Here is a 27,977-nt window from a genome sequence, read left to right on the forward strand (position 1 = left end):
GAATACACTTACGGAACGAATGACCTCTCACAGAGCGGTGCTAGCGCGATGCCAGTCGTGTGAAACGACAAAGGCGCAACAACAGTTACAATAATTGCCGCAACCGTTGATATTGTATATCACGCCGAGGGAATTTCATCGCCTTTATTCTCTTATCGTATATTTCGATCGCGCGTACATTTTAATCTTGACGCGCCGGGTCGGCGCTTACGATTTAAAATCGAACGGAATGCAGCGATCTGCGTCCGATTATACGATCGCACGAAGAAAAACTTCCCGGCGGGAAGTCCGGCGAGTAGACGGGATACAAAGACGAAGGAAATTCGGATCACGTTAAAGGAATAAAAGAGAGCTCTCTAAAGGAGATCAATAAGCGTATCGCTCTATATTACGTGACGCGGTAAAAATAAAATCGAGATTGGCGCAAGCATGTCCCGCATCTGCCGTCGCTTGATAGAATGTACGATTATCTGGCAAAAGCGGTAGCTTGATATTAAGATCTTAGGCGCAATCAACCTGAGGTGTACTCGACACTCGCGATTAACTGGCAGGTTGGAGAAAATTGCGCGAATGACGTTGAGAGTCTCTCGCTCGTCAACGTGTCGGCGCCGTATTATATGAGCGCGATAAAGGAAAAACGGGTTACAACGGGGGTACGATGAATCGGATGAATCTACGGCGTGCACAGATCGTCGAACGATCCTGATTTTTTCCCGGGACAGGAAGTTATGGTGAAATCTATTGGGACACCCGTGGGCAGGTGTGGAGAAGCGGTTTGTCGCGGGTATTAAGTTCTTGTGTGTCTACACCGGTCATTCAAGAGGAACTATTAAATGAAGTGTTGATGGACGTAGCACGGTTTCGCGCTGAGACGGCGATAAATCAGCCTGACGTTAATCGCGATGCGCCACTCCACGCATCTGAATAACGCTTAAGCGGAGGAAGGAGATTGGGATCTTATTGGGAGGAGGAACGGGATTTTCGCTTAGAACTGGAGGCTCCGCGTCCTGGATCGAACGAACGAGAAACAGGGTGGAAAAATCGAGGGCTCGAAGGTATATTGTACTCGCAAAACATTTGCATAATTGTAACAAGATGTGTAGCTCGCGGTACAAGAATTTCGGAAATGACATTGGAGTATCGAGTCTTAGATCGCAATTTTTTAATTCATTAGTATATTAATGACACAACAATAGATCAATCGTGAATAAACACTCGTTAAAAACAAAGTTATTTTTTAATTAAATGTTGCTAAGATATGTTACGTGAATTTTTTGTATCTAATAGTATTATTTTCGTTATTTGTTGTTATTACTATTTTCTTTTGCGAAATATCCAATTTAAATTAAAAAATATTATAAAATGTAGTATAATATAATATATAATAAAATAAAGGATCACACACATACACACATATATACACAAATTTTTTTATTTGAAGATGACGTTTATCGCGATTACATACAGTATTTTACATACAGTAATTTGCGTATGAAGAAAAACTAATTAACATGACGATCGATTCTAATTTGTCACATAAAAATTGCAAATATTTCGCGAAACAGCCAATATTTTCCGACATTTTTGTGTGTTCCACGTTAACGCCCGTCAATCTGATATTTCATGCCAGGCTTGCCTTTCAGATCGGATGTCTCGCCTCACAAAAATTTGCCGGCCATGTAAACGTCCCGTTGAAATACGAGAAATACCTAGCTGCTAGCGTATCATCGTACGATCGTTTTCCCGCCAGCTGAATCAGCGTACCTGATCGCGGACTGCGGAAGGAACTGGGATATGAAGTTACAGGATTTTTTCCGCATTCCCGAGAATCGCTAAACAACGAAAAATTACCAGCAAGAGCCGATCGTGAAAATTAATGACTCGCACTATACGAAAGGGGTAAGCTAATAATAATTGATATAAGAATTGAAGATACAAAATATTGATCGCTTGAATGAAATGTGTTTTGGGTGGTTTTTTTACAAACAGGATTTTTTTCTTCAAAAAAGATTCATGAAGATTCGAAAATCTGATAAAAATTAGGGTTTTCTTATAATTTTAGTAGGTATATATTGATTTTTAAAATATATTCTTTTCTTCTGTAGGTTTATGGTTTTTCTGCGATCTCTTCTCTCTCCGCACAAAGAAATCTGCACAGCAGACAATGACAAAATTTTCTACCTAAAAAGGGACTTGACAATTAGCACATTCAGTTGAATGTGTAATAAACATTATTATACATTGAGATCATCGAATTTTCGAAAAAAAACATAGGGAAGATGTCTTGACCATTGAAACCTTCAGTTATACAAATTCTTCTACATAATATGGTGACTTATGCAGAGCAGGTTCATCGACAATTGAATTTGATTTCCGAGTTGAAGCCACGTGAATTATCAATTTAATTCCGACGTTTCGTGAAAATTTCAGTTCACTTTATTAGTGAGAAGCAACTTGATACTGACAAGTTTCATTGACGTTGAAGTTGTTTTTATATCGAGTTTATATCAAGCTTCGTGCTTATTTTATTGCCCTGATATTGTATTATTTTATTTTTTGCCGTCTGTTCTTCGTGGTTTTACTTTTTTGCGATATTCGTGGTTTCACGGCGTTCATGGCTTTTAATTTCATTGGGTCGTGTTCGTGGTTTCAACATGATATCGGACGCTTTTGACAATATTCATTCAGATAAGAATGAAAAAAAATAAGATTTTGTAGTTGCAAGATATCTTAGTTATCTCAATTTGACGTAATTACCTCAAATGTATCATCTATATTCCCATATATTATTTCATAAGATCAAACGCAAAATGCCTTTGAATAATCGGTAATACCGCGCATTTACATGCATTTACATGCAGTTTATATCCTACGTGAGAAATGAAACGTCGATGATGTAGCATAAATTTCTACATTGTAGTGAGAGAATGAAATACACGGAGGAAAGATTGAGGATGCTACAGAGTCCGTTAGAGGAAACGAAGTGGATCGTTTGATTTGAATTTCATGAAGGAAATCACTGTTAGATGACTCTACGCTGTGATGACTGTTTACAAACAAGCCATTTAAATAGCTATTAAACTCGATAATTAACGATCACTTTCACGACTCACTCTGCGCTTTAGGATTAATGACTGATGATAAATTTGATTCTTTATTTGATCTTATCAACACTACATTATAAATATGTATATCTATAGGATATTTTGCTAACTTAAATAAGTACGTTGGAATGTCTAAAATGTTGTAATAATTATTATTTAATAAGTTAAGATTACTAGCCGCATTTGTTTCTCTATTCTTCATTTTAAAATGCTTTTTTCAAAAGCATTTGAAATAAAGCATTTGTACAAGTTAAAAGTTAGATTCATCGCAATTCACATCTCTCATGAATGTCGATGTCAAAACGATGCTCGCTTCTGGTCTTCTTCTGTCATCGATTTTCACAAAATGCTTCGACGTACTTGGAGAGTCTCTGGATCGGAATTTCTTCCTTATCCTATGTGTGTACATACATGCACACGATAATAACACGCAGTAGTCGAGGTGCTGCCAATTACCGCTTCTGCTCAAATACCGGTACCTCTGATCGTTCCTCGCGCTTCTGCTATATCTTATCTTGCAGCACGTCCGTGATTTGTATCCGCGATCTATACGTCCCACGAATTACGCTTATCGTTATCAGAAATTCCGACGATATCATCTTTCGGAATAAATGATGCTACGTTTGGTCTTGTTTTTCGCTCACCGGGACGAGCAACCCCTTATTAGTTCGACGATGATCAACGTGGCGATAATATGATCCACGGTCGATAGTTCTGAGTGTTATAGCTTCGTGTCAAGATTAATTACACGACAATTACTTCACGTGATTTATGCGTTTTGTAATTGACGCTAATAATAATTGGAGTTATATAATTCCGTTGCTGTTTAAAACATAAAATGTTTTTACGAAGTGAAATGTGCGAATATAAACTGACTAATAATAACGATATACCTAACTAATGATATGTTGATATAACAATATTTTATGAGCTTGATTTTAGAGATGTTATATCTATCTGTGATATTCATAAATTCATTATCTTTAATTAACAAAGAGATAATTTGACACTTATCTGTGCGCAACGCGGAGTTGTAACATTAAATTGACCTGTAAAAACAAACATAAAATCCAAATTATAGCAGCGTCCATAATAATTAATATTTTAAGAAATAATTATTGCGCATAACATTTTTTATTCATTTTTTATTCAAGTAGATATTTAATAAGAGATAATTACCTAATTTAAACAAACATTGCTTTTTATATAAGTACAAATTCTTAATAAAATTCGTAATAAAATTTCGTAGATGACAGTTATTTTTTCTCTAAATGATTATGAATTATTATATGAGTTATTCAAATGAATTGGAATACATAAACGATTAATTTCACGGATAGAAAACAAAAATAATAAATAATATATTATTTACTCCATTCTTGTTCCATCGTCGCCCAATGTCTTTCGAACCTTTCATCTTCTCTATTGCTGTTTCTTTGCCCACGGTACTCACACAACACTCACACGTGAAAACACGGGTAATTACGATCGTTCGTACTAATCATTAGAACACGATAATCGTACCATACTTCACATGTATCATTTCCGACCTTACTCGCACGCAATATGCACTTTACTACATCGTGACAGAGGAATAATGTTGAAAAAGTACGATCGCATTAACGATCTCCTCGACACACACGACGTCTCGTAAGACAGCAATCCGGACAAATCTAGGACAGCAAAGAATTTTAACAAATCACCGATATATAAATACCGATTGTATGCTGACAGATATTAAAGTATGGACTTAATTACGACAATACTTGCTAATTAAACGCGTCGCGATGCTGCCATACTCAGCGCCGATCCGTTCCGCATCCTCGATCGTTCTGTTAATAAGCGTAAAATTTAAAAATAACATTCTGATACCGTCCGATACGATGCGGTTAATAAAGTCGAGTTAACGGCTAATTAAGATGCGATGGATCGTCCGGACATACCTACATACAATCGAAATCCACGACGCGTAACGCATTTCGGACGTATAAATACCGCGCAGTATACATATCATTAATAAAAGATAGATATATCACGGTTTTTCGTTAATTAATTAAATCACTTATTGAAAATCAAATAAAATAATTAATCCCCATTTGATATCGTTTCGCGAGTCTTTCTTAAAATAAAATAATAATTTGCATGAAATATTTGCTTCGATAAACAAATTGTTTGTCGTTACGATGTCGAATCATTAATCACGGGTTTTAATTAATTGCGCAAAATGATAATTGCTGATTTTATACATGGAACGAACTTTTCATCTCGGAAAGGATTTTTCTTCTTCTCTTGTTCTCTTTCTCTTTTATTGCGGGGGGACTCCGTCCCCTACTATAATGCAAAGCACCATGAATTTGTGAGATTGATGTTATTACTCAGTTATACTGGGATTTGTGGTTCTCGTTTCATTACATTGGTGATGGAATAAATTTCCACTCTAAAAATTCCCTTTACTATATAGCAGTAGGATAGCAGGGTCGGGAACGCGGAGACTCTCGCTCGACAGGCGACTGCTCTACCACTGAGCTATCCAGCATCCCCTTTCCTTTCGAAAGGCTAATAACACGATGATACACGGAACGCAGCGAACGCCGCTACGTACCGGCTTGAATGGCAGCACCATGACCTTGTGTACCGAGTGGTCGGCTATACGCCACGAAAAAGCGCCAAGGCCGTACGCCAGCTGATTTCTTGTCGCTACGAAATATTTCGCGTGCCGTGTACGATAAATATCGAATATATTCTGTTTTTTTTTTTAAATCAATTTCGATAAATGACCGATTATCGCACGTTACAAATCTAACATATTTATTTCAGGACTACATTTCGTTTTGTTTTTAGATCGAGAGAGTATTTTTGTTAAATAATTTGTTGTTACCTACTTTATGTTAAATTTTTACGTTCCAAGAGGAATAAGAGTACGCGATTATAATAAATCAAGAATTTTTTCTTTTTTTTTTAATTAATGAAAAAAATAAAATTTACTTGCCGTGAAAAGTGTGGTGATTTTTTTTAACGTCTTGGAATCACGCAATTTTGCTTGTTTGCGGAACGTATAGATCCGAAAGAGGTCAATCATAACAAGAAATTATATAATTTTAATTTTTTTTTATTACGGGACAAAGACAACCGTTATTTTGCAAATATAACTATTTATAATCGTAACTATTATGATCTCTATCTCTAGAATTCATTATTAAAGTCAACAAGCAAAGTAAAAGGTGGACTTTGGAGAGTACAACGCGATTAAATTAAGGTACAGTGCGTAAGTTAGCGTTATAACAATCTTTAATTCATCAATGATGCGGTAACAGTTAAATCAAAATAATTTCGTCTCCGACGAGTAATAGGTGAATACTTCCAAGTGAAATTTTGGCTAATCATAGTTTGTAGTATAATTGAAACAGAAATGACGGTCAAAACTTGAACAACAAAGAGAAGTGAAGTCATTCACTCAGCCAGCTCAGAGAACACAAGAATGAGCATCGAAGGCGTGGTAAAAAAACATCTAAAAGTAATACAATTTATAAGTAGAGGTAGTTATTACAATTGAGACAATGATGCATTCAACAGCTATGATTTTAAATGACCACTGCCTCGTTCGGCTGTCAAACAGTGACATTATTAAAGTGTTACGTGTGATTTTGTGCGATGGCACGGCAAATATAAAACAAACCGCGAGATCGCGTTATAATTCACCGTCACTATAATTCATTGTTTTTATATAAGCCCATCGGACATCTTAATTATGTGGGCATATGACGAATGTGTGTGTTCGATGAAAATTGGAAAGCATAAAGCAATTCCTCCAAGTCTATATCGACGAGGAAAATGTAATCAAAGGTAGTGATTTGGATAATGTAATAAGATGCCTCTAAAGCGAGAAAGGAAAGCGAAAGGAATAATCTATTTCCATTTATTCTTCAACGAACTAGGAAGCAATACGGAAATTGTCAATATATCAAATGTTCGCACAATCACTTGAAGCCTGCTTTCAATCGTGATTAATTGTTAATTACGCAATAATGCAGTCACCGGCTTAATAATAAGAATATACGGGAGTCACGAAAAAAAAAGAAGAAATCTAAAGGCAATATGAGTTCGCTTTATTACAAATTCTAATTATCATATTATTGCTATTTCACTGTTCCTCAACGCCTTGCCAGCCGTCTAACGTTCTGTTGCACATCAAAAGCTGTTATCTTATTTATCAAGCGCTCGAGCGATGAATTAAAACTGCTCGCTATTTGCAATTCATATTAGCATTCGTCATCTACCGCCGACCGGTGATTCGATAATTTTTTTTTTCCACATCGCGAGAGACATTCAGGCATTAATCTAGGCCCGAGACGCGCTCGCGTAGGAATTAATTCAGAAATGGTTCCCCGGCGATGACGTCGATGCGACTCCACTTGCTGTCAGCCGGCGAAGGTATCTAAGCCCGCAAGAAGTGCCGCTATGTCCCACATAAGAGCCGAGGCGGCGGAGGATGATTCTGGGACAGCCGACCGGCGCGTTCGGTTATTACGTACCTTCCGGGTCCGGCTTGCCATTGATTCTTTTCGGCTCTTAAACCTGATACCTTTAACGGACTCAGTAAATTCCAATATTTTCATGTTTATTTATTAAGAAAAGAAAATAGACTTATACTATAAAAAGAATAAAATTGCTTCCGTGTGACGAGTCGTAGATATTTTGTAGAAATTTTTTTAATGAGTTGGCTTTGAAAATTGGTCTGTTATTTATCGTTGGTAAAACTGCTGCGGAAATTAATTTCCACTTTTTAATTTTAGATTAATCTAGTTTAATTTTCTCCTTTATTTGAAATATATATATATATATAGTTTGTGTTGACCGTGCGAGAGGATGACAAGCAGAGTCGCGAAGCGTTCAATGGACATGTTCCTATTAACATTACTTTCGGAACTACAATCATAGAGTAGTGTGTTAGAAGTAAGTGAAAAAATAAGAGAAGATTTACGAGCAGCTCTTTTGCCACTAAATGCCATGACTTGTCCTTTCTCTGCTTATTATTCTACTTCAAGACCGCAGATGGTGGTTGAACCACTTAACTCGTAATTCAGCGTATCCTTACTCACTGAGATAACGCATTCGCCGTTTTTTGCCGTTATTACGATGAAAAAGCCTGTACGTGATTATACGAGTGCAGAGTGTTACGCGATTTTTTTTTTTTTTTTTATAAAGTTACTACGACGATTTTAGAATCGCGTCCGCGTGGCGAGACGGAAGCAAATGTTTTTCCCGCGTACACTAGGAATTGTCTGATTATGCGTTACGACGCGACAAGTGGATCACTGGCACGCACTGGAAACTTTTAACGCTATTAGAACAGAGCCACGGCGTCTTTGTCGACCGGGAGATGTTCTATTTCGCGCGTCGCGTCGGTTCTCCTCCCGCACCGATTTTTTGGATCCCGTTCCAAGTCGAGGCACATCGATCGTGTTCTTCGGCTTTGGCTGTCGCTCGGAATTCGCTGCTCCTCTCCGTGCTCGACACCCGCTCGCATTCCAACGCATTCAGGAAAAACTACTTCCTGAATTAACCATCGGTTAGCATCACGCATCGCCTCATCACCGATAGCGTGAACCCTTCATCATGCTGTCAGAATGTGTGCAGGATGTTAAAGATGGGCTGGAACAAAGTTGCCCGACGTCATTAACTAACAGTAATTTTTATCTGACTCGCCTCTTCGTGGTAACGTTATCCAATCCGAACTCTGCGCACATTTCTATGAGGCTATTATTTAATTGCCTCGTAAATTATATCATTAGGTAATTTACGATATAATGAAAAGAATTAGAAGAAAGAAAATCCCGTTTATATTTTTATGCAAAAGTAAAATACTGAAAAGATAGAAACACTTTCGAAAATAATTTAATTTTTTCATAGAAATATAAATTTTGCTCTCAGTCTGAAAAGTCTAATCATGTTCTCGTTTTTGACTGATGTTGTGCCGAAAATTGTTCAGTCAACAAAATACGCATCTCGCCGTTACGTATCAATTCGATCTGGAGCATTGCGATGTTTATTGCACCGTAACAACGAAATGAATATTATAACTTTCACGGGCGCGCATAGATGCTGATATACTGATATCAGCATCCATACTCGTGAAAGTTCGGCTATTCACTTTTCTTCCTGATCTAATACGAATGTCGACTTCCTGATCTAGTTCGGTGTCGCCATTTTGCTTGTAATTATGCCCGGTTTTCCCCCTATTCTTCTAGAATTACGAACCTTGAAACATTAATGTTATTATAGTTTGTAGTTTCTATTTTATGCAAATGGGATTCCAAAGTTTTTTTTTTAAATTGCGTTCGCGTTACGTACTTATTATACATAATTATTATAACGTAATTACTTAGAAAATATAACTTTCTATCGTGCTGTATCATGTCATTTTGGATCGAGTAAATAATGATGATGAAGTAAATGCTGAGAATCTTTTTACGTGCAAGTTTCAACATGACTGAATTTGCGTCTCCATAGTGCTTCTTCGAGCACTTATCTTCAAAGTGCACTCCGGTTCCATTGTCGCAGGAAACAAATCGAATTTAAATTCGTGCCCTTCCGTCCCTCCCGGATACGGGAACGCTCGAGGCATTCGAGAGATATACCGTATCGCCGGCCGGCCCGTGTGTGCACCGTGTACGTCAAGTTCACCCACTTCGGGCATCGATCGTCGTCGGCGGCAGCGGCAAGAGCCTCTCGCTCGCGCGCTTAGCATACGCGTTGTATCTCGGCGGTAACGCGACAACGGTGGACGAGCGAAGGTTGTTCAACTCGGGCGGATCTTGTAGCACCGTCGGGTATAACGGGTCCTAAGGCCCGCGCACGCCGGCCAGGCACGCTCCACCTTCGTTCGGCTCGCCTCCTCACGGCTAGGCGAGCGAGCGCGCGCGTGCACCGTACCCTCTTCCTCGGCCCGCTACGAACCTTCTCCAACCTTCTCCAACTTGGGTACGCGAGTACGACTTGTCGGACAGTCAGTCAGCCGTGCACCATTGTCGAAAGATCGTCCGGGTAGTCGACACGCGTCTTCCGACACTCTTCTTCGCTTCAGTCCGCTTCGTCCGGTGTCGCGAAATCGCGGTCTGTTCTCTTCCTTTTTCTCGTCGCGAATTTTCGAATATCGCGATACCCGGTCGGATTCCGGAGTTTATTCTGAGCTTTCGAGTTCCTTCCGGTGGTATTTTTTCTTTTCTTCCGAACAGGTGATCGTCAAAGGGCTAACGCGCGGATTCGGGCGGGTTCGGTGGTGCACGGTAAAAGCCGTTTCACGGTTTATTTTCGCGATCGGGCGCTCCGCGAGATCGTCGGGTGTGTATAGCGATCGCGTTTGAAGTGATTCGATGCTCCATCAAATTAACTGATTGTGACAAGGTAAGACCTTGATAATTTATGACGATCATTAAATGTGCTTTGTTAAGTAGCACACTTGATTTATTGAATCATGCGAATTTGCTTAAACGTTTGCTTTTTATCAATTTTTCAATTTTTTTTTGGTAAATATTTTGCACGAATATAATTATTTTAAAAGGTACTACATATAAATAAAATTATTTTAGGATGTACCACATAAATGAAATAATAATTGGTTTGTTTTCTTTTTAGAAAAATCCAAACAAAGTTACAGTCAATATGAGCAAAAATGTAATTTAATATTTATAATATCTTTGGGGTAGTAGTCTCGATTGATGTTTTTCTTAATTTTTCTCAATCGAATGTTGATTATTAACCGAATGAATTTTGTCTGCGTTTGCCGGCTCGTGCATTGGTCCATAAATATTCTTTCTTGAAAAAATATCAATTGCATTTTGCAACATGCAACCGCCTGAACGAATATTATCTACGCTTATTAAATGCGATATTACGATATTATAAAAAGTTCGTTTTAAAAAGATAACAGATACAAAAATAACGGAATTTATTCAAAATAATTAATAATGAATTTCCGCATTTATAATTATATAACGGTTGTGAATTTTAATGGATGCGCGAGAGAAGATATTATCCTGTTATCGAGAAATGTAAATGAGAGATATTATAATATTTATAACGATGTTAAAAACGAACAGAAGCATCGCACGGCTCAGGATTCAAGATATGTTATAGCTGATAAATTACACTTGTATCTATTTCATTGCGCCACAGCTCGCAGTCACTTCCTCGTGAAGAGCACGCTGCTCTCCTTCCTGTTTCTCCTTTTTTTTGCATCATTACGTTACGTGTTACACTTGTTGAATCGTGTTGCACGGATGTCTTACTATATTGTCTCATTAGGTGATTAAAGGTAATGGGACCATTTTTGGAATTTATACGCCACGCTCCAAAAGAGGTCTGAAAATGAATGCACAGATTATCTTAATATGCTCGTGACCTATTTCTACCGGATCGAACGTTGATTATTGAAAATGGCAAGATTCCTCTAATAAGTTTGGAATTATTTTTTTATCATTAAAGTTTTTTGTCGATTTAACGTCAAATTATATATAATTTTCATAAATTTAAAATAACCAGAAAATTAAAATTTTATTTATCTATTTACATCTGCAAAGTTTAATTAGTTCTTAAACATTTTCTTTTATGTTATCATAATTTATAAAATACCAATATAGAAATGCGTTTTTGCTAATGCAAACTCAGTCCGATTTTCAACAAAATGGCATTAAATACAGAGTATCCTTGGATCCAGTGCCAAAACTGATACGGCTTTAGCACATGAAAACAAGTCGAAAATGTCTAATAAACATATTTTGAAATCCGAACGATTTTGGAGTTAGGTTTACAAAAAGTGCTAAAAAATTCCTCCGTCGACTTCATAGATCCACGATTCAGAACTATGGCAACTGAACTTAATGCTGCCGTTGCCATCCGTGAAACTTTGAACATTTTTCAAGAGGTTCGAAACAATTCGTGCTAGAAAGTGTGGTGAAGTCGGAGGAATTTTTTAGCACATTTTGTAAAGCTTTAAACAGAATAAAGAACATTAAATAATATTTACTTTAATTTATGTGTCCTTACAAAAGCAACTTCAATACCTTATAACTCCGAAACCATTCAGATTTGGACATATGTATATTTATTAGATATTTTCGACTTGTTTTCATGTGCTAAAGCCGCTGTTTTGGCACTGGGTCCAGGAATGTACTCCTGTATGTCACAGAATACTTTATTATCTTAAAAACATTTTTTTTTAAATTATTAATGTTCCGGCAAAAGATTAAATTCATTCATGTACAAAAAAGGGTAAATAGTCGTTACATTTCTCTTATAAATACTTTCGTATAAATACTTTCAATTTTCGCTCGTTCTCTTCTCTTTCTCTTCCTTTATCTCTCTGTCATTGAATTATTTAGCCTTTCACGCTTCAATGAAACTGTTTCTCATAATGAAAGCTTCATGCCGATGAAAAGATAGCCGTTGCATCTTTCGCGATAACGAAACAGCAAGCATTATCGTTATTAATGTAGGCTAAATTAAAGATCAATAAGAGGCACTTTTGCGTGAAAAAACCGTCCATTGCGCGAAACGGTCACGGTGGAGGCGTATCTGATTTCCATAACACAGCCGCTTATCTACCTCTCCTGAACGAGATCCGATCTGGTCGCGTTGAAATTAATGCGCTTTACTGACCCGGATCGAGAGACGTGCCTCTCAGCCGATCGTTCTTACCATTCTTCATGGCTTGTCTCGTTTCGTTTCTTATCCGGCGTGATCTAATTCTATAGCGGCGATGGATGTTCGGCGCTCGTTAGAGCGCAAATCTGTTTGTTATAAATAGCGTGTGTCTTTATTGCGCGCGCGATCTTTTCCGCTGGCGTTCAGCGTTCCGGAAACGGGGATCTCGTTCTTTCAGCGATCTCGGGAATATCACGAATAATCTTCGGCGATTCCCTCTATCAAACCGTCGCGTCGGCTTGGAGATCGATACGTTTCGAAGTACTCCTGTTTCTTCATTTGAACATCTTCTATAAAAATGATAATGTCGGATTTTAAGGAAGTAATATTTTGCTGATGCATTTAATGAGTTTACAAGATATTGCGTTACCGTTTCCCTTTTTGGTTATAATCTGTTAATTTATTTCTTGTTAAATATTAAATTCCGCTCATTATTGAATGAGTTGAATGGGTTATAGGGAGGGGAGAGTAGTTCCCTGTAAGTGTGCATTTGCGTCTATTTACGCTAGAACGTTTCGGAAAATTGCTACGCGTGCTCGCCACCGAAAATAGTCAGTGCGTAAATAAAAGGAGCATGAATAATAATAATTATTGTTGCGTACAACGGTTCTGTTCATTAAAAAGAGAGATGAAACTATCAATTGTATTCAAATAATTATATCCAAATTGAAATTCTCGTGATGTGATCTTATCTTAAATTAAAGCAATTATACTACATAAAGTTATTATAAGCGTGACAAATGATAATCTCGTTATTTAACATTTTTAAAATTATTAATTTTAAATAATATATTTTCGCGCAACACCCCCGAAAAGTTCATGATATTTGAAAATTAAACCTAACTCGACACGCTTAAAATTCTAATGTTTATACTTAGCAATGAAGTATTTGATAATATATGCTTGATTAATATATCACTCAATAAATTCGTTCAGAATTATGAATCTCTTCACAAGATTGTTTGCAACTCGGTAGAATCGCCTGCGAGCGGTTTTCTGGTTCGTGAAGAAACATTCAAATGGTTAACGGTACCCTTGCTCGTAGAATTCGCGCGTCGGATTCTACCGGCTATTCTACCGATGGAATAATGTCTTGTCGGACTTCTCGCACACTTCAACCGCTCACGTTTCCTCTCGAGATGCACGACGCGGCGGCGGCGTCACATACGATGGATGCCCGAAGAAGATCGACGCCCGTTCGGTACCGTTAGCGGACACGAATATGAAAATGAAAAAAATGCAACGGTAAAAAAAGAAACAACCGCGTGACAATCAGCTGCGATCGTTAGAGAATTCCATTCGTGATGTTAATGTTAGGGTTTACAGTGCGTCGGGCTCCTTCAGGCCGAGGTTGAAAGCCTTCGTTAAAACCTTCGGTTGTGGAGATTTCAACGCGGGAGAAAGAACGTTCCGTTCGTTTATGATCGTGCAGCCCCCTGCCGCCGTCACGCGTCCGCGACCGCTACAGGCGATATTTAAAATCTTATCTGCACGATGTACAGTTTTCGAATTTAATTTGTACAAATATTTAATTTATATTTATTGATTACAATTCTTATTTAGGGACGATTGTCGCAATTTTTACTAGAGTTTTAAAAGGTTGGACGTGACGTCTGGAACGCAGATAAAAGTCTTTTTTAGAAACTTAGAATTGCGTAGATAAATGCTTAACTTACGTCAATGGTAAAGTAATGCTATTGTTCGCATTCCGCGTGCATAGACGATTGGAACAATCGGAAATGAGCATCGAATACGAATATACTTTCAATCGAGACCTTAGTTGACAAATCGGTGATCAGAAATTCACGTCACGCAGTCTATGTAAACTCGCCAAGAGTCAACCGTCTCGACAGTTGCGTCAGTGGTAACCATTAACGATCGTATGCATTTTGAGTTTTTTGATTATTTTGCCCGATAGCGAAACTCTCGGTATTCGAGGGTATTCTCATATCCACGGTCACTGAAAATTCATATATGTATAAAAGTTATAAAGAATACTTGATTCAGATATCCATCTCTGTCAGAGTCAGCATGACAGTATGCAACGTCAGTTTTAACGTTGTTTAATATCAAATTTTAATATGCGTCTTATATATGTATAAATAACACGAGAACTTATTTCTTACATCACCGCTTATATACATGATTTTATTTGTGAAATAACAAGAGGTAAATTAGCGAAAAAAGAGAAAGAAAGGGAATTATAAAATTATACTACAATAAATTAGAGAATAACATTCAGTTATTATTTATTCGCACTTTATAAAGCACTTGTATCGTCGGATTATCGTAAGAACAACTGTTGAAACATAAGTACACAGTACAGATACGAATTTTTGCAATATAACTGACGCGCATCCGTCCGCATGAATATTAACGCAAGCGTCGCATCTTTGTCGGTCATAAAATTAAAACCTACGACTTCCGCGCGCTTGCTCCACCGCTTCCGACCGTCGCGTCTTCCCTCGCAATCGCTCCTTTCGGCGATCACGCAAGATCGTTTTTTTGCGACCGGTGGCTTCTCTTCCTGTTGACTGGTTCTCTCGATGACGCGGGGCAACGAGAGATCCATCCGAGATCTAGATTGTTTGCTCAAGATCAGGTTCAGGCGTTTGAGTGTAGGTCATCGTGTCGAGGACAGCCTCTAGCCTCGCGAATCGAGATTCGCGAGATAGACGATCTTGCCTTTTTATAATTCGTCGCGCATCATCCTCAACGATGTAGTTCCCAGAATTCGTAAAAAAGTTGAACAAAATTTTTCGACGCGGTCTCTTAGATCTCATTTTAAAATATTTTTTCCTTGACTTTTGTTTCAGTGCGAAAATGCGGATGCAGCTGCTGAAGATCGTGGTGGTCCTGCTGGTGGCAGGATCGGGTGATACCAGGCCTCAGAATGGTGGGTATCCCACACGGAAAATCCTACGACGACAATGTATATTTCGAGTTATGACGCGATCGGAAGTGATCGGCGCAATGAAACGATTATTTAGCAATGAAACCGTGCAACGTGACGATTAAGCTGGCAGCAGGAAACGATTTTCTAAACGCGAAATTGATGCTTTGTTCGCGGTGCAGTCGTAGCCAATGAACCATATGCTTATTCAATTGCAGATCTGTTATCTTTTAATATATCTTAATTGCGGCAGCCCAGAGAATGATCAAATAGCGATTATAGTGATTAGTAGATACGATAGTGTTCGCGCCGACTTTGTGATTCACTCGGCAGTGATTTGTATTTAAGTAGGTATGTAACAATTGCATTTCTCGCTCTTTCTATGTAATAACGAGTTATTCATCTCCTCTTCCGAAGGATTGAATTTGTGTGCTCAATGTTCCAATTATGGAGAAAACGCATATGAGGCATTAATCGCGTAATTACTCAATAGCATCAATTCTTGTAGCGTGTCGGATAACAACCTGTCTTCTTCGTAGAGCCGCAATTACGCCGCTGCTGCTCGTGCGTTAACGTTACCACCCGCGTTTTTCTTGCAAAACCGAATTTCTTAAGACGGAAGTGTTTAACTTGGCAGTCGCTTGAATTTAAGGCGTTGAGAAATCTTCGCGTCGCAACGGAATAGTGATTTTACGTGTTTGGTTATTATTAACGCATTATTAGCGAGCTTTGTCGACGTTGCGTGTCGGCAGGTTTGCGTGTCATTATAGAATTTCTGTGCAAAATCCAAAATAATAACTTTTCCTTTTTCTTTACCTTTTAGGCGTGGATTTGCAAGCGACGACGACGATAGAAAGGAGCGACGCGGAATGGAGAGGCATCCAAGTTTCGAGCAAGTCACACGACATTGTTCGAGACGATAGCAGGTATACAGGGACTTCCGGAAGTAATAGAAAGTCGTATATCAGATATTTCCGCGATAGTGCTGATTCGTCGCGCGAGCATAACGCAGTCGGTTCACACGCGAGCGATTTCGCTCAGAGCGCGACGGCGGCGGCGCGATCGTTTAGCGCTCGTCGTTCCAAGCTCGACGACATCTGGACGATGCCTGAATCCAGAGCGATAATCGCCCCTCCACATTTTTCAAGGACGGATGTGTTAGGTAAAATCGCGAGGATCGCCACTGTTCGAAACTCGAGCGAGGCAGCTCTTCGAGGATCTTCGCTTCACGTTTCCTCGAGCAATTCTAAAACAATTCAGAACGAAAAGATAGGCTGGGCGGGATTTAGCCCCGATTTAAGAGTCGTTCGAACGAATTATTCCGGAAAGATGAATAATGGGAATTTAGAGAGATCGAAATCCGGAGTGACTGCGAATGAAAATCTCGAATCGGTAGTCGCTCGAACGAGGTACTCGTACTCGACAGGAAACGATTTCTTGGCAACTCATGCATCTGGTTCCGAGAAGACGGATGACGATATCTCTGTAGCGGTAGGAAATCGTCGGAAGTCAAGCTCGATTAGGTCCGATTCATTCGCGAATAAGGGTATTGAAGGCGAGACGTCACGTTGGAAGTCAGAGCAGGGTGTAAATAGATCTTTCTTGCAAATAGGAAGGACGAACGTTCCGAGTAATTCTCAACAGGTAGACGCTGCTACTCGTTCTATTCATAAAAATCGCAATTCGATTCGTAAAAATACAGACCCGGTCGTACTTTCGCACGAAAATTCAAAGTCGGTTGTCCTCGCTGATTCTCTCCGCCACTTTGGCGGCAACGGTTTGAATAATTCAGAAAGATCGGCACACGGGACGAAGACGTCCTTGGTCCCACATTCGAAATCTGAAATCGTCGGTCACAGTCGTTTCCCTCACGGAAACGCAGTTACTCATAGAAGCTTCGTTAAACTCCGGCATCCGTACATGAATTCGAGTCGACGGAACGACAGCGACGTTGTGTCGAATACGAAGTTGAAGAATGGCAACGACGCCGGTTCTACCGGTATTGAACTGAAACAGCCAGCGAAGGGCCATTTAACGAGAACAGCTGCGAAGAAGCCCGGTTCGAACAATCACGCGACGTCCAAACCGACGAAGAACGGTCATTCCTCGTCCGTTCAGAAGTCGCCGAGTCAGGAAATCGATGGTGGGAACAAAATAAAGGACGAGCACGGCGGTACGTCCGTACAATACAGCGCGTACTTGAAGAACTGGCCGAACGAGGCACTTCAGGACATGGAGGATTTATACAATTACGAGAAATACACCGCGTCCTTGGAGGACACGAGTCACGAGTCGGGTCTTTCGGACGCTGACGGAACGCCGATCCTGTCGTCGAATAATTACTTTGATACGGACCCGATCCTCGACTCCAGCGTGAAGAAAATCATTCACTGGTTGAAGGTACCGGCGATCGTTCCGAACGGTACACAATTTTTGGATTACAATGACGACAAAACGACCGAGCCGGTCTTCGAATCGATCTACGAAAACTTGGAGCCTAATCGTCCGTTGAACGATTACGTCGACAATTATGAGAGCGCCGTTCTTCAGGATACACCGCCGAATCAAGATCTCGATAAAACAGACTCTCACGCGAACTATCCGATCCAATGGTCAAACCCGAGTTCAGTCGTTCGTCCCCAATACGTAGGGTCTTCGAATTCTTCCGCTACTTTGGTTCCTTCCTCTTGGTCCGACGTGGCGTCGCTGCGGAACAAGACTGTGTTTAACCCTCTGACACACGTGACGCAGAATACAGTGGTTCATATCCTGAACGACGGCTTGAAGAAGCCGAATGTGACCGTGACGCAATTGAAAACGCCCGAAACAGACACGGCGGCCGCCGATCAAGCGGCTTCTTCTTCGGGATCTTCCTCGGGGTCCTCGGAACTGGCACAAAGACCCAACGTTCACATAATGTTCACTTCTCAGAAGGACGAAGATAAGGGACCTCCCAAGCAGGAGAACAATACTTTCCCTTCGACCCACAACGCGAACTGCCCGACGATCATGATAAACACTTACACTCGAGTGAACAATACGATTCAGAGCAAGGAAGGGTGCACCGATCTGAACATAATTGTCAACTCGCACGTCTCGAATACGAACGTGTTCACGCCAAGTGGAACACCGGCGATCGCGGGGGATCAGCAGACCTCATTGGCGACGCAGAGCTACGGCGGCGCGGACGAGAGCGAGAAATACGCCGAAGCGTTCACCGATCTCTTCCATGAGGATTCTCTGAACAGTTACGTAACCGCGTCGACTGGAACGTACAACCCCAGCCCGCTCGAGACGCCGCGACCGGGCCAACATAACTATTACGATTCCCAGAAAGATCCCAGCGAGATCCCAGCCCAGTGGAACGATCCCGTTCAGTCCCCGGGACTGTCGACCGTCGAGGTGTTCCAGGGTACTCAGATCAGCGTGTCCGGCTCGAGCGTTCCGTTAGCGGACGCGGAAGCGACGGCGAGCCCCGCCGGATCGTCCGCCGACGGTCCCGCTGCTGGTCCCGGCGTTTCCGCGAGCGGGCCACCTGTCGCCGGGAGTCTCGACTCCGAAAATCCCGCTCAGGACTTGCCCGTGTACTTAGTCAAACCTGGTCCGGTGAAAGGTCAGGCCAGTAGCGGTCTAGGTACCTTGCAATTGCCGAGTCTTCCCAGTCGACCTAGTATCGCAGTTAATCCCGCCGCTTTATCGAGCGTTGCTAGTCAGGCTTCGTCGTCGACTTCAGGCTCTTCGGGATCGTCGTCCAACGACGACGACGACGACGACGATGATGATGAACTGTCGCCAGGCAGTGTACTGGAGTCTATGGCTTCAGTTTTCACGTACTTTTCCTTCTTAAATCCGGTGGGTTACGGCTTCTTCAGCCTCGCCGCGGCGCCGTTCGCCGCAATGGCAGCCGGCGTGCTCGGCGTAGCCGCGGTCGTCTTCCCGTGGGCGATACCGAGCGTCCTCGACTTCGGGCGTTCCGCCCGCAAGACGATCAGTTTCGCACCGAATCTCGAGGAGTTCGTCAGGCGAGCCGTGCACAAGTACGATCGTCTGAACGAGTGGAAGAGTAGACGTAGGAAGCGCAGAAGATGAATCGCACTTCGATTGATCTTGTAACGCTCTTGGTGATCTTCGGATAAGTAGGAGAGCCATGGCATAAAGCTTGTATGAAGCAAGTACGCTCCCGTTTTTAGAGTTACCTTAAATTGGATGAAATTTACAAGATATACCGTAATGACCGTTCGCATCGTACGGTAACGGATTGAAAATGATGCGTGGTTAGTAGGAAAAGCAAAGAGAGAAAATAGATAGATAATTATGTTTGTTTTAAAACATTATATGCTGATGTAGCGCATATAATGATAATGCAGGATAATCGTATGGTATTTTCCTTCATTAAGGGTGAAGTTTACTTTATCCTGAGTGGATAAGATAATAAATAAATAAAATAATTAACAGTTCTCACATCCGTCCTTCATAAATATAATTTGTGTAAAATAATTAAGATGATTATATCGCAAAATAATATATTTTTGTATGTTTAATAGCTTTATTCTCTTACGCCAAAAGTAGCGTGGTAAGAAAATACTTGCTAGTTAATTAATTAATTTATTTATTATAATTACATAGATAGGATAATCAGTGCAATCTCATTAACTTAATATTTTATTTTATTACGTTACTATTAATAATTATTAATTCACGTTATATTACTATTTATTTATCGCTAATGTGGTCATGTGTAGAATAATGAGAGTATTGCGCTTTTTATTTTATCGTATCGTGTATTTATAAATTCTATATGTAGTATTAAAAAAAGATGCTCTGTTTATAATATTTAATATTATCTCTTTGCGGTCTAAATTTCTCGCAAATAAGCGAAGATCAATTATCTCGTTCATAATTTCATCTTACTGGCGAGTCTAATTTAAATCAAAGAATTTTTATTATTTATAGAAAAATTTGTGGAGGTCGCAAAAATGTAGTTTGCTAATTATAATTGTGTATCAATTCGAATGCTTAGAGAATTACCGTGATAGACCGCAAAATTATGTCCAGCTCGACATAAGACTGCAAAGGGTTATGATTAGCGTTTCCTATTATATTGGTACTTTAACTTAATTAAATTTTACAGTATTTCAGGGCATTAACAGTATTTGTGCCAACGAATATGTAATGTTAATAAAACATTCAGAACAAAAGATTAATACTTCATTGGGCGGTCATATAATTTTTTACGCCTTCATGTATATTATATATAAAAAAATATACGTTCCTATCTTTGTACCTACGATCCCTCTAAATCCTGATCTATTATATATTACCATAAAAAAATAATAACATTTATCATAAAGAGAACGCTAATTAAAATTATAATTATAATTAAAAATTATGCGATATTTGATGATTAAATTTACACTTCATTTACTCATTTAATTTCTTAAGCATGTCAAAAACAGAAATAACTTTTACTCTATCAAGTTTAATCTTATGCTACCTTTTTTTATAGCTTAAAAAAATTTATTATATGCTTAACCCTTCGTAGTCACACATGGGTCCATTGGACCCACACTCATTTGGATCTAAATACCAGCTAAATGCCTAGCTTAAAATGGGGCTTGGTCCGCCATCTACAAGAGCTTGAAGTATCCTCTATAGGTAGAGACCGTTAATCATGTACTCGTTTACGATTTTTTTTCAACATGTTGCCATTTGATTTCTCACAAAGCCGCAGTTGTTTTATATTCTAGAATGTTCAAGGTATGTTCCAGAATTATTTGAACCCGATCGGACCGATACCATTAAAATGGCAACCATTCAAAATCGACTGGGTCCATATGACCCAGTATGACTAACACGGGATTCTAGAGAAGTGTGACTACGAAGGGTTAAAAAAACTCAAACTTTTGTTAAATTAAAATTTATTCAAACTAAAATTGGAAATAAACCGAAGATTACGGTTTTATGGTATCTATTTTTCTTCTTCAAAAATTTGATTCACGAAAATCTCTAAATTTTAGTTGCTAATTAATTAAAAACTATTAATGCTTATAGATATCTCTGATAACAGAAAACAACTTAAAATTACCTTTAATCCAATAATAAAGAAGTTTCAATTTAGGTTAATCTTTTTAATTTATTATGTAAAATACATATTGTAGACACGTGTAATAATTTATTCTAAACTACATTATTTTATTACACTATTACTTTCTTATTTTACATTTAATTATATTCATGGTGCTTGACAGTGGTGTCAATCTTTTACTGTGCGAATCAAGCCTTAATTATTGCACAGAAAAGGTAAGAATAATGTTCAATAACATTAGGCATTTTTGCTAATCTTTTGGTTCATCCAGCCATATATATTTTTGTAAAAATTATTTACAAAAATGTATTTATCAAAATTATTCACAAAAAAGATATTCATACAAATTATTTATAAGAGATGAAAGAGAGAGCAAGAGAGAGTGTATATGTGTGCACTGTGCATCTATCTTATTATTTTATAAATTATTAAAATCGCGATTCAAAACAAGATGAAATGTCATACAATAATTATCGCAATATGATATGATAGATATAAATCTCTTATATATGTAAAATCTGATACTACGTCGCGTTGATAATGCGATGATTATTTAAATTGGAAATACTCTGCGAATCTATATTTCATTGCTCCTCAACAAATCTAATGGTGAAATTTTATTTCAGCGAACAACTGAACGACACCCACCGTGATTTGAAGGATCTGCAATATATGGATCAATCTCTGAGAACCGTCGCCACTCAACTCCTCAACGTTACAAATCCACAGGATGTGATGAAGGTAAATAACGAGGAACTCGTCAAGGCCGAACCTAGCGTCGCGACTACGCCGAAATCCTCGGAGAAGAACACCCCTTCGTTGATAAGGGACGTTAGTTCGGAGACCAGCAATTTGGAGCCCGTGAGTTTCGGCAGGCCGATCAATTCCAAGTTCAGCTACTTCGAGACCAGCCATCCGGGCCAAGCGATGGCGATGACGGAAGAGGAGCTCGAGCGGGAGATGAGCACGACGAGGCTGATTACCGCCTACAAAAATCACCCGACGACCACCGGCGGTATTTCCACTTGGATTCTGTTAAATCCGCCGTCCACAACTGTGAAGAGCGTGGAGATCGAAAAGACGAAGACGCAGCAGCCGTTCCAGACGGAGGTACGACTCACGGTGAGACCGAGCTCGTCGGTCGAAAAAGTGGAGACGATCCCTGAAAAGATCATGGAGAAGACCACACCACAGTTGACGCCTGTTATAACCACCGAGAAAGTGACCGTGATCACGAAGAAACCGACCGCGACGACGATGAAGAAGATCGCGACTACTTTGAGACCGGAGAAAATTACTCAAGATTCAGGAAAGGTAGAAAGTTCGTCGAGCACGACTTTGAAGGTGACTCACACCACGACAACGAGCACTTCGACGACGAGCGACGGAACGTTGACGACTGTTGTCACGACGAAGAAGAGTCCACCGCCGAGAACCACTTCTAAGCCGAAAGTCACCACGCCGAGAACGACCTCGCATTCTAAGCCGACGACAACGAAGGTGATAACGACGAAACCGGCCAGACCGAAGCCAACGAGGAAAACCACGATCAAGCCTGAAACAGCGAAGAATGAGACTTCCGCGTCGACGGGTAAGATCGAAAAGGTGACCTTTAAACCGGTCCCGATCATCACGACCCCGCAGAACAAGCAGGAGAATACCGAGAAGCCGTTGTTCGTTACGAAGATAAAAGCGTCGGTGCTCATGGACACTCAGAAGACTCCGATTACTTTGCTTCCAGCTACTACCGCGTCCACCCTAAGCGCCAGTACGTTGAAATCGACTTTGTCCAGCGCGGATCTTGTGGAGGTGCCAGTGAGATCGAAGCCGATCGGCACAAAGGGGAACAACGTGCTGAAGGTGCAGCTGAAGAAACCCGTGGACGAGACTACGCAGATTGAGATAGAGCCGATCAAGGTAAACGCGCCGATCCTGAAGATCGAGAAGGTCGACAAGAACAAAATGGATGAGATCGTGTTGAAGGACACGGAAGATCTTGACAATTCCAGAATAGATCTGAAGTTTGACTTTAATCCCGAGCTGACCAAGATTAATGTGGAAACACAAACGGAGGTAGCGACGACATCGGCGTCGAGTACGACAGCGTCGACCAGCACGAAGCGGCCGAGGCATAGCTCGAAGAGGAAGAAGAACAAGAATCGCAGGCGCAAGCCCACGACCTCGATGCCAACCTCGACGACAGTCGCGATGGTGCCTATCCAGATGGAGACCAGCGAGAGCGTTACTGATTCCACCTACGTGGATAACGAGGTCCAAGAATCGAAGATCGCGCCCGAGACAAAGGTCGGGAACTCGACGAAGACCAAGAAGAAGCAGCCGCAGAAGGCGATCGGCACTCAGATCTACAACTTCCTCAGTCGCGAAGTGATGCCCAGCTTCGGCGTCATGTCGCTGGTAGGTCTGGGTCTCGGTCTCGCCTCGTATTTTCTGTATCCCTTCGGCGGTACGATCACACGTAGGAACTATGAGGTGGAGCCGAACTACAAGTACAATATGGATGAATACGGCGGTAATTACGGGCAGAGCGAGGAGGAGATGTTGTCCAAGGTGTTCCAGGGTATGACGAATTACGAGAATAAATATTCGGGAGGGAAGGACAACTACAACAACGGCAACTACTATCAATATCAGCATTACGATGGCGCGTACGACACTCAAACGACGAAGAAGGTGGACTCGAGATATCCGCCGGTGTCTACTTCTCCCGTTTACAAAACAGTGGAAAACACCAAGCCGGCGGTGAAGTATCGGAACACAGAGTTCCGGTATCCCGAAACGCAAACTACTCCGGTTTACTACGATCGCAAGCGTCCGGATCTCGGAAGTTCGGCGGAAGTCAACGCGGGCTCGGCGGCGAATCGGCAATTCGTGGTCGGCAACGTACCCAAGGAATATCCGTTCGACGTGAAAGTGTCGAACTTGCCGGTGGACAACAAGAAGGGCGTCGGTTACGTGTCTACGGAGATCGGACAGACGCAGTTCGAGAGAGACGTTGTGCAGGACTTCGATTTTCCGAACGCGGCCGCCTTGCACAGCTATGGCCAGGCGCATCTGGCAGTATCGACTGCCCGACCAGACGACGGATACGAGGAAATTGAGATAACGCCGACCGCGGTGGCCGTCGAGCACGGGCCGCGATCCCTCAAAGTCAAACGCGCCGCCGTTGACGAGGCCGAGGGCGGTCGAGGGCGAAGTTCGAGGTTGAAGAGGGACTCGGTAATACAGATAATACCGTCGAAGCGCGAACTGGAGGAGGAGCGCGAGGAGGCGGAGAAGGAAGAAGATCTGAGCAACGAGATTCTGGACATCATCGATTCGGCGCTGCCGGGTGGCGGGATGCCGCACAAGAGGGGCAGCAACGAGAACAACGAAGTGGAAGATCTCGAGGGGCAGAAAAGGAAGCAGGAGGAAGAAGCTAACACTCACGTGAAGGCGTCCACTTTGAAGACCAGCGTGGAACACACGGAGGACACGACGGAGATCCCCGCGATCCCCACGATTGGAAAAATAAATGAAGACGGTAGCAGTGTCTCTTCGGAGAATTCCTCCGATAAGGGTACGACGCATCCCACGGACCTGAAGAATCCCGAAGCGACGACCGTCGAGTGGTTCGACGGCTCGACCACGACGAAACCCTCGGAGGGCTTCAGTCTCATAAATTTCGTGAAGAAGGTGGCCGAGATCAAGTTCAGACTGGGTTTGACGATTCTCAAGCACGCCAGCGAGGGCTTCGCGCGGTATCTAGGTCACGTGCAGAAGAGGATCAACGGCGAGGAATGAGGGGAAGGGAAAACTCGGAGGAGCAGCGATGGAAGTTCTCGCGTCATACGACGACACGCGTTTCCCAGTTTCACGGCGCAATACGATGGACGCACGCGGGTCCACCGTGTAACGCCGGATAGTAGCGTGACGACGACCGTAGTCCTAGTAACGGTAGTCAGAGGGAACGCGAAGAAGCGACTCTCCCCCTCCCCGACTTCTTCGCAGTCGATTTAAGACGCGATTTCACGGGCAATCATTTTTGTCCATCCGTAAACGATGCGATACGATACGATACGCGATCGTCCTTTCACTTAGAAAGCTAAAACGACCAAGAGGAACATAAACTACTGTTACGATCACTGATGAACGCACGGCGTCGTCCTCTTCAAGGTATCGCGAAATGTATCTTCTTCTAGGATTTTTCTCGGTGCTCGACGCGCGAGGGATCGACAATCGACGGCGATGGCCTCAACGCCTATTCCACACAATCATTGTTCAAAAAAACTTCATTCGATTAACACAAAGTGTCTTAACTTTAGTCTTCGGGTCCTGGTACGCGTGCACGGAATGCACCTCGACACGCGCTATACAGCGTGATAAGATGCATTCTAGGGGTACTTTGTCGAAACCAGAACGATCGAGATAGCCGCGGGATTGGTGAGGGGTTTCGAGAGATTTTTTTCCTTTCTCTCTCTCTCTTCCACACACGGGATCGATTGGATCTTTATTGAAAGTCGCTTTTTAATCTCTCTACAATTGTTTGGTATATATGCGCGCTGCTCTCTTACCCTCTCGCTGGAGGGCGAGCGAAGACATATGGTGGAGCCGATTACTGGGCAGCTTATACTGTAAAGTACGCTATATATAACTAAATAAATAAAACGAGTTGAACGAATAAATAAATAAATAGATAAGTATGCAAACTCTCTATGTAATACCCTGATATGCGCTATGTAAATAAATATTGGAGAATGTGAACCGCTTGTGTCTCTCTCGTAACATTGATCTTTGAAGCGGAAAGTTGCCGCGATTACTTCGAGTCGTATCTGGGAGAAATACCGAACAGTCCGAGATGCCGTTGGATCACAAACGAACACAAATTCGACAGTTTATGACGCAATTTAATTTGTTGCAGATAGAGCGCTTATCGCATCGCGGAATAAATCGGGAATTTACATTCGCCGACGCGACGATGTTTGCGATCAAGCGTAAAATATGAGATGATAAATATTCATGCGGATGGCGATAAAAGTCGGAACGTATTACGTTTCCTTTTATACAATCGCGCTGTGCCAACGGCAATTTAAATGCGGTAATCCAAAACGAAGAACTAGCAAAGTGGCGCTCGGAAATTGTTTTTTCCTTTCAACCGCGATTACGATGAACTTTTTACCCCTAATTTCGCGCTTTACCCCAGTGACTACGAGAACAGCAACAGCTATTCTAAATCGATCGTGCTTATACACTCGCCTGTAATAGGGATACATTGGTTATTCAGAAGCGTATTCAGTATTAATACGCTGTCTATAGTCTAACTGATTAATATATAATGCAATATCTTGGAAAATGGTTTGCGAAATACATCACTTGACTTCAGATCCAACATGCGATCGAAATGTAGGCTCTATCTCTTCATAATTCGGAATTGAAATTAATTTTCAATAGACTTGAGAAATACGCTATAAAAATTCGAGAACGTATAAGTGTTCCAATAATACTGTTATGCCATATATATATAATGTACCGTTTGGTCGTTCAATTTAATGACACGGAACAGATGCGTAGTCGACGCGAAATCAATTTCCGGGTGAACCATTTCCGTGTTTCTGGACCCTCAATGTTTTGTTCTGCATCCCAACGTAATTCGTACGTGTCGTGCGCTGCGTTCCTTATCGTTCACCCTATCGTTCCTAATGAGTTCTTCGAACGCGAATTCTGCTATCATAATTCCTACGGTCCTACTGGTCTCTTTAGTTGAACGTTATACTCCCTCGTGAGCTTATGCACTTCGAGATCGTTGTTCAGGGTGTGTTCCATCAGTCTCAGATCTCTCTTTCGACGACCCAGCATTATCGGTAGCATCATCGCCATTGTCGCCGGAAGCATACCTGTTGTTGGACAAATGGTATGATAATTAACCAAATTAATTTAAATAAACATACTAATATTCAGCAATTTAAATTCTCGAGATATATATTACGCACATTGGATTAAGTGTATTTTTATCACGAAAAGTTGCTCTTTGTTGACGTGAATAATGTAGGAATAATTTAAATAACATTAAATTCACTTTTGCAATATGTAATTGGAAATTTTAATAAAAATTTAAATTATGTATACATATATTGTTATTTACATATTAATGATTTTTTATTTTTTGACTAAACCGAATATTTAAGTAATCAATCTT

The 27,977-nt window shown here is 41.0% G+C and overlaps 3 protein-coding genes across 5 annotated transcripts in view; 2 read left to right on the forward strand and 1 right to left on the reverse strand.

Moving 5' to 3' along the window:
• LOC139768945 (uncharacterized) lies at nucleotides 1–26,545 on the forward strand. 2 transcript variants are annotated; one of them, XM_071699618.1, is made up of 5 exons: nucleotides 1–1,055; nucleotides 1,644–1,899; nucleotides 15,623–15,702; nucleotides 16,523–16,625; nucleotides 22,411–26,545. In XM_071699618.1, exons 2-5 carry the CDS (start codon nucleotides 1,877–1,879, stop codon nucleotides 25,583–25,585), a joined length of 3,381 nt encoding a protein of 1,126 aa, XP_071555719.1. In that variant the 5' UTR covers nucleotides 1–1,055; nucleotides 1,644–1,876; the 3' UTR covers nucleotides 25,586–26,545. The 2 variants fall into 2 exon arrangements, with proteins under 2 accessions (XP_071555719.1, XP_071555720.1); XM_071699619.1 differs by lacking the exons at nucleotides 1–1,055; nucleotides 1,644–1,899 and adding an exon at nucleotides 10,001–10,508.
• On the forward strand, nucleotides 16,637–20,910 carry LOC139768946 (uncharacterized). The gene has a single exon (XM_071699620.1). It carries the CDS (start codon nucleotides 16,804–16,806, stop codon nucleotides 19,786–19,788), a length of 2,985 nt encoding a protein of 994 aa, XP_071555721.1. The 5' UTR covers nucleotides 16,637–16,803; the 3' UTR covers nucleotides 19,789–20,910.
• Nucleotides 26,260–27,977, reverse strand: part of LOC139768949 (uncharacterized) — a 30,586-nt gene continuing 28,868 nt past the window's right edge. For both annotated transcript variants that reach the window (XM_071699624.1, XM_071699623.1), the window contains exon 6: nucleotides 26,260–27,675. In XM_071699624.1, coding sequence (XP_071555725.1) covers nucleotides 27,567–27,675 — 109 coding nt within the window. In that variant the 3' untranslated portion in view covers nucleotides 26,260–27,566. The remainder of the gene's footprint in view (nucleotides 27,676–27,977) is intronic.

This window comes from Temnothorax nylanderi, unplaced genomic scaffold (assembly GCF_030848795.1).
Source record: "Temnothorax nylanderi isolate EJ_2023f unplaced genomic scaffold, tnyl_v1.0 TNYL_tig0019_pilon, whole genome shotgun sequence".
Taxonomy (NCBI): domain Eukaryota; kingdom Metazoa; phylum Arthropoda; class Insecta; order Hymenoptera; family Formicidae; genus Temnothorax; species Temnothorax nylanderi.

What these genes read in the sequence shown, in the direction of transcription:
- LOC139768945 (XM_071699618.1), top strand. Translation starts at nt 1,877, where the DNA reads ATGACTCGCACTATACGAAAGGG. An exon ending in TGATACCAGGCCTCAGAATG is followed by an intron (nt 15,703 to 16,522) that starts GTGGGTATCCCA and finishes TTTACCTTTTAG; the next exon opens with GCGTGGATTTGCAAGCGACG. An exon ending in ATTGTTCGAGACGATAGCAG is followed by an intron (nt 16,626 to 22,410) that starts GTATACAGGGAC and finishes ATTTTATTTCAG; the next exon opens with CGAACAACTGAACGACACCC.
- LOC139768946 (XM_071699620.1), top strand. Translation starts at nt 16,804, where the DNA reads ATGCCTGAATCCAGAGCGATAATCGCCCCTCCACATTTTTCAAGGACG.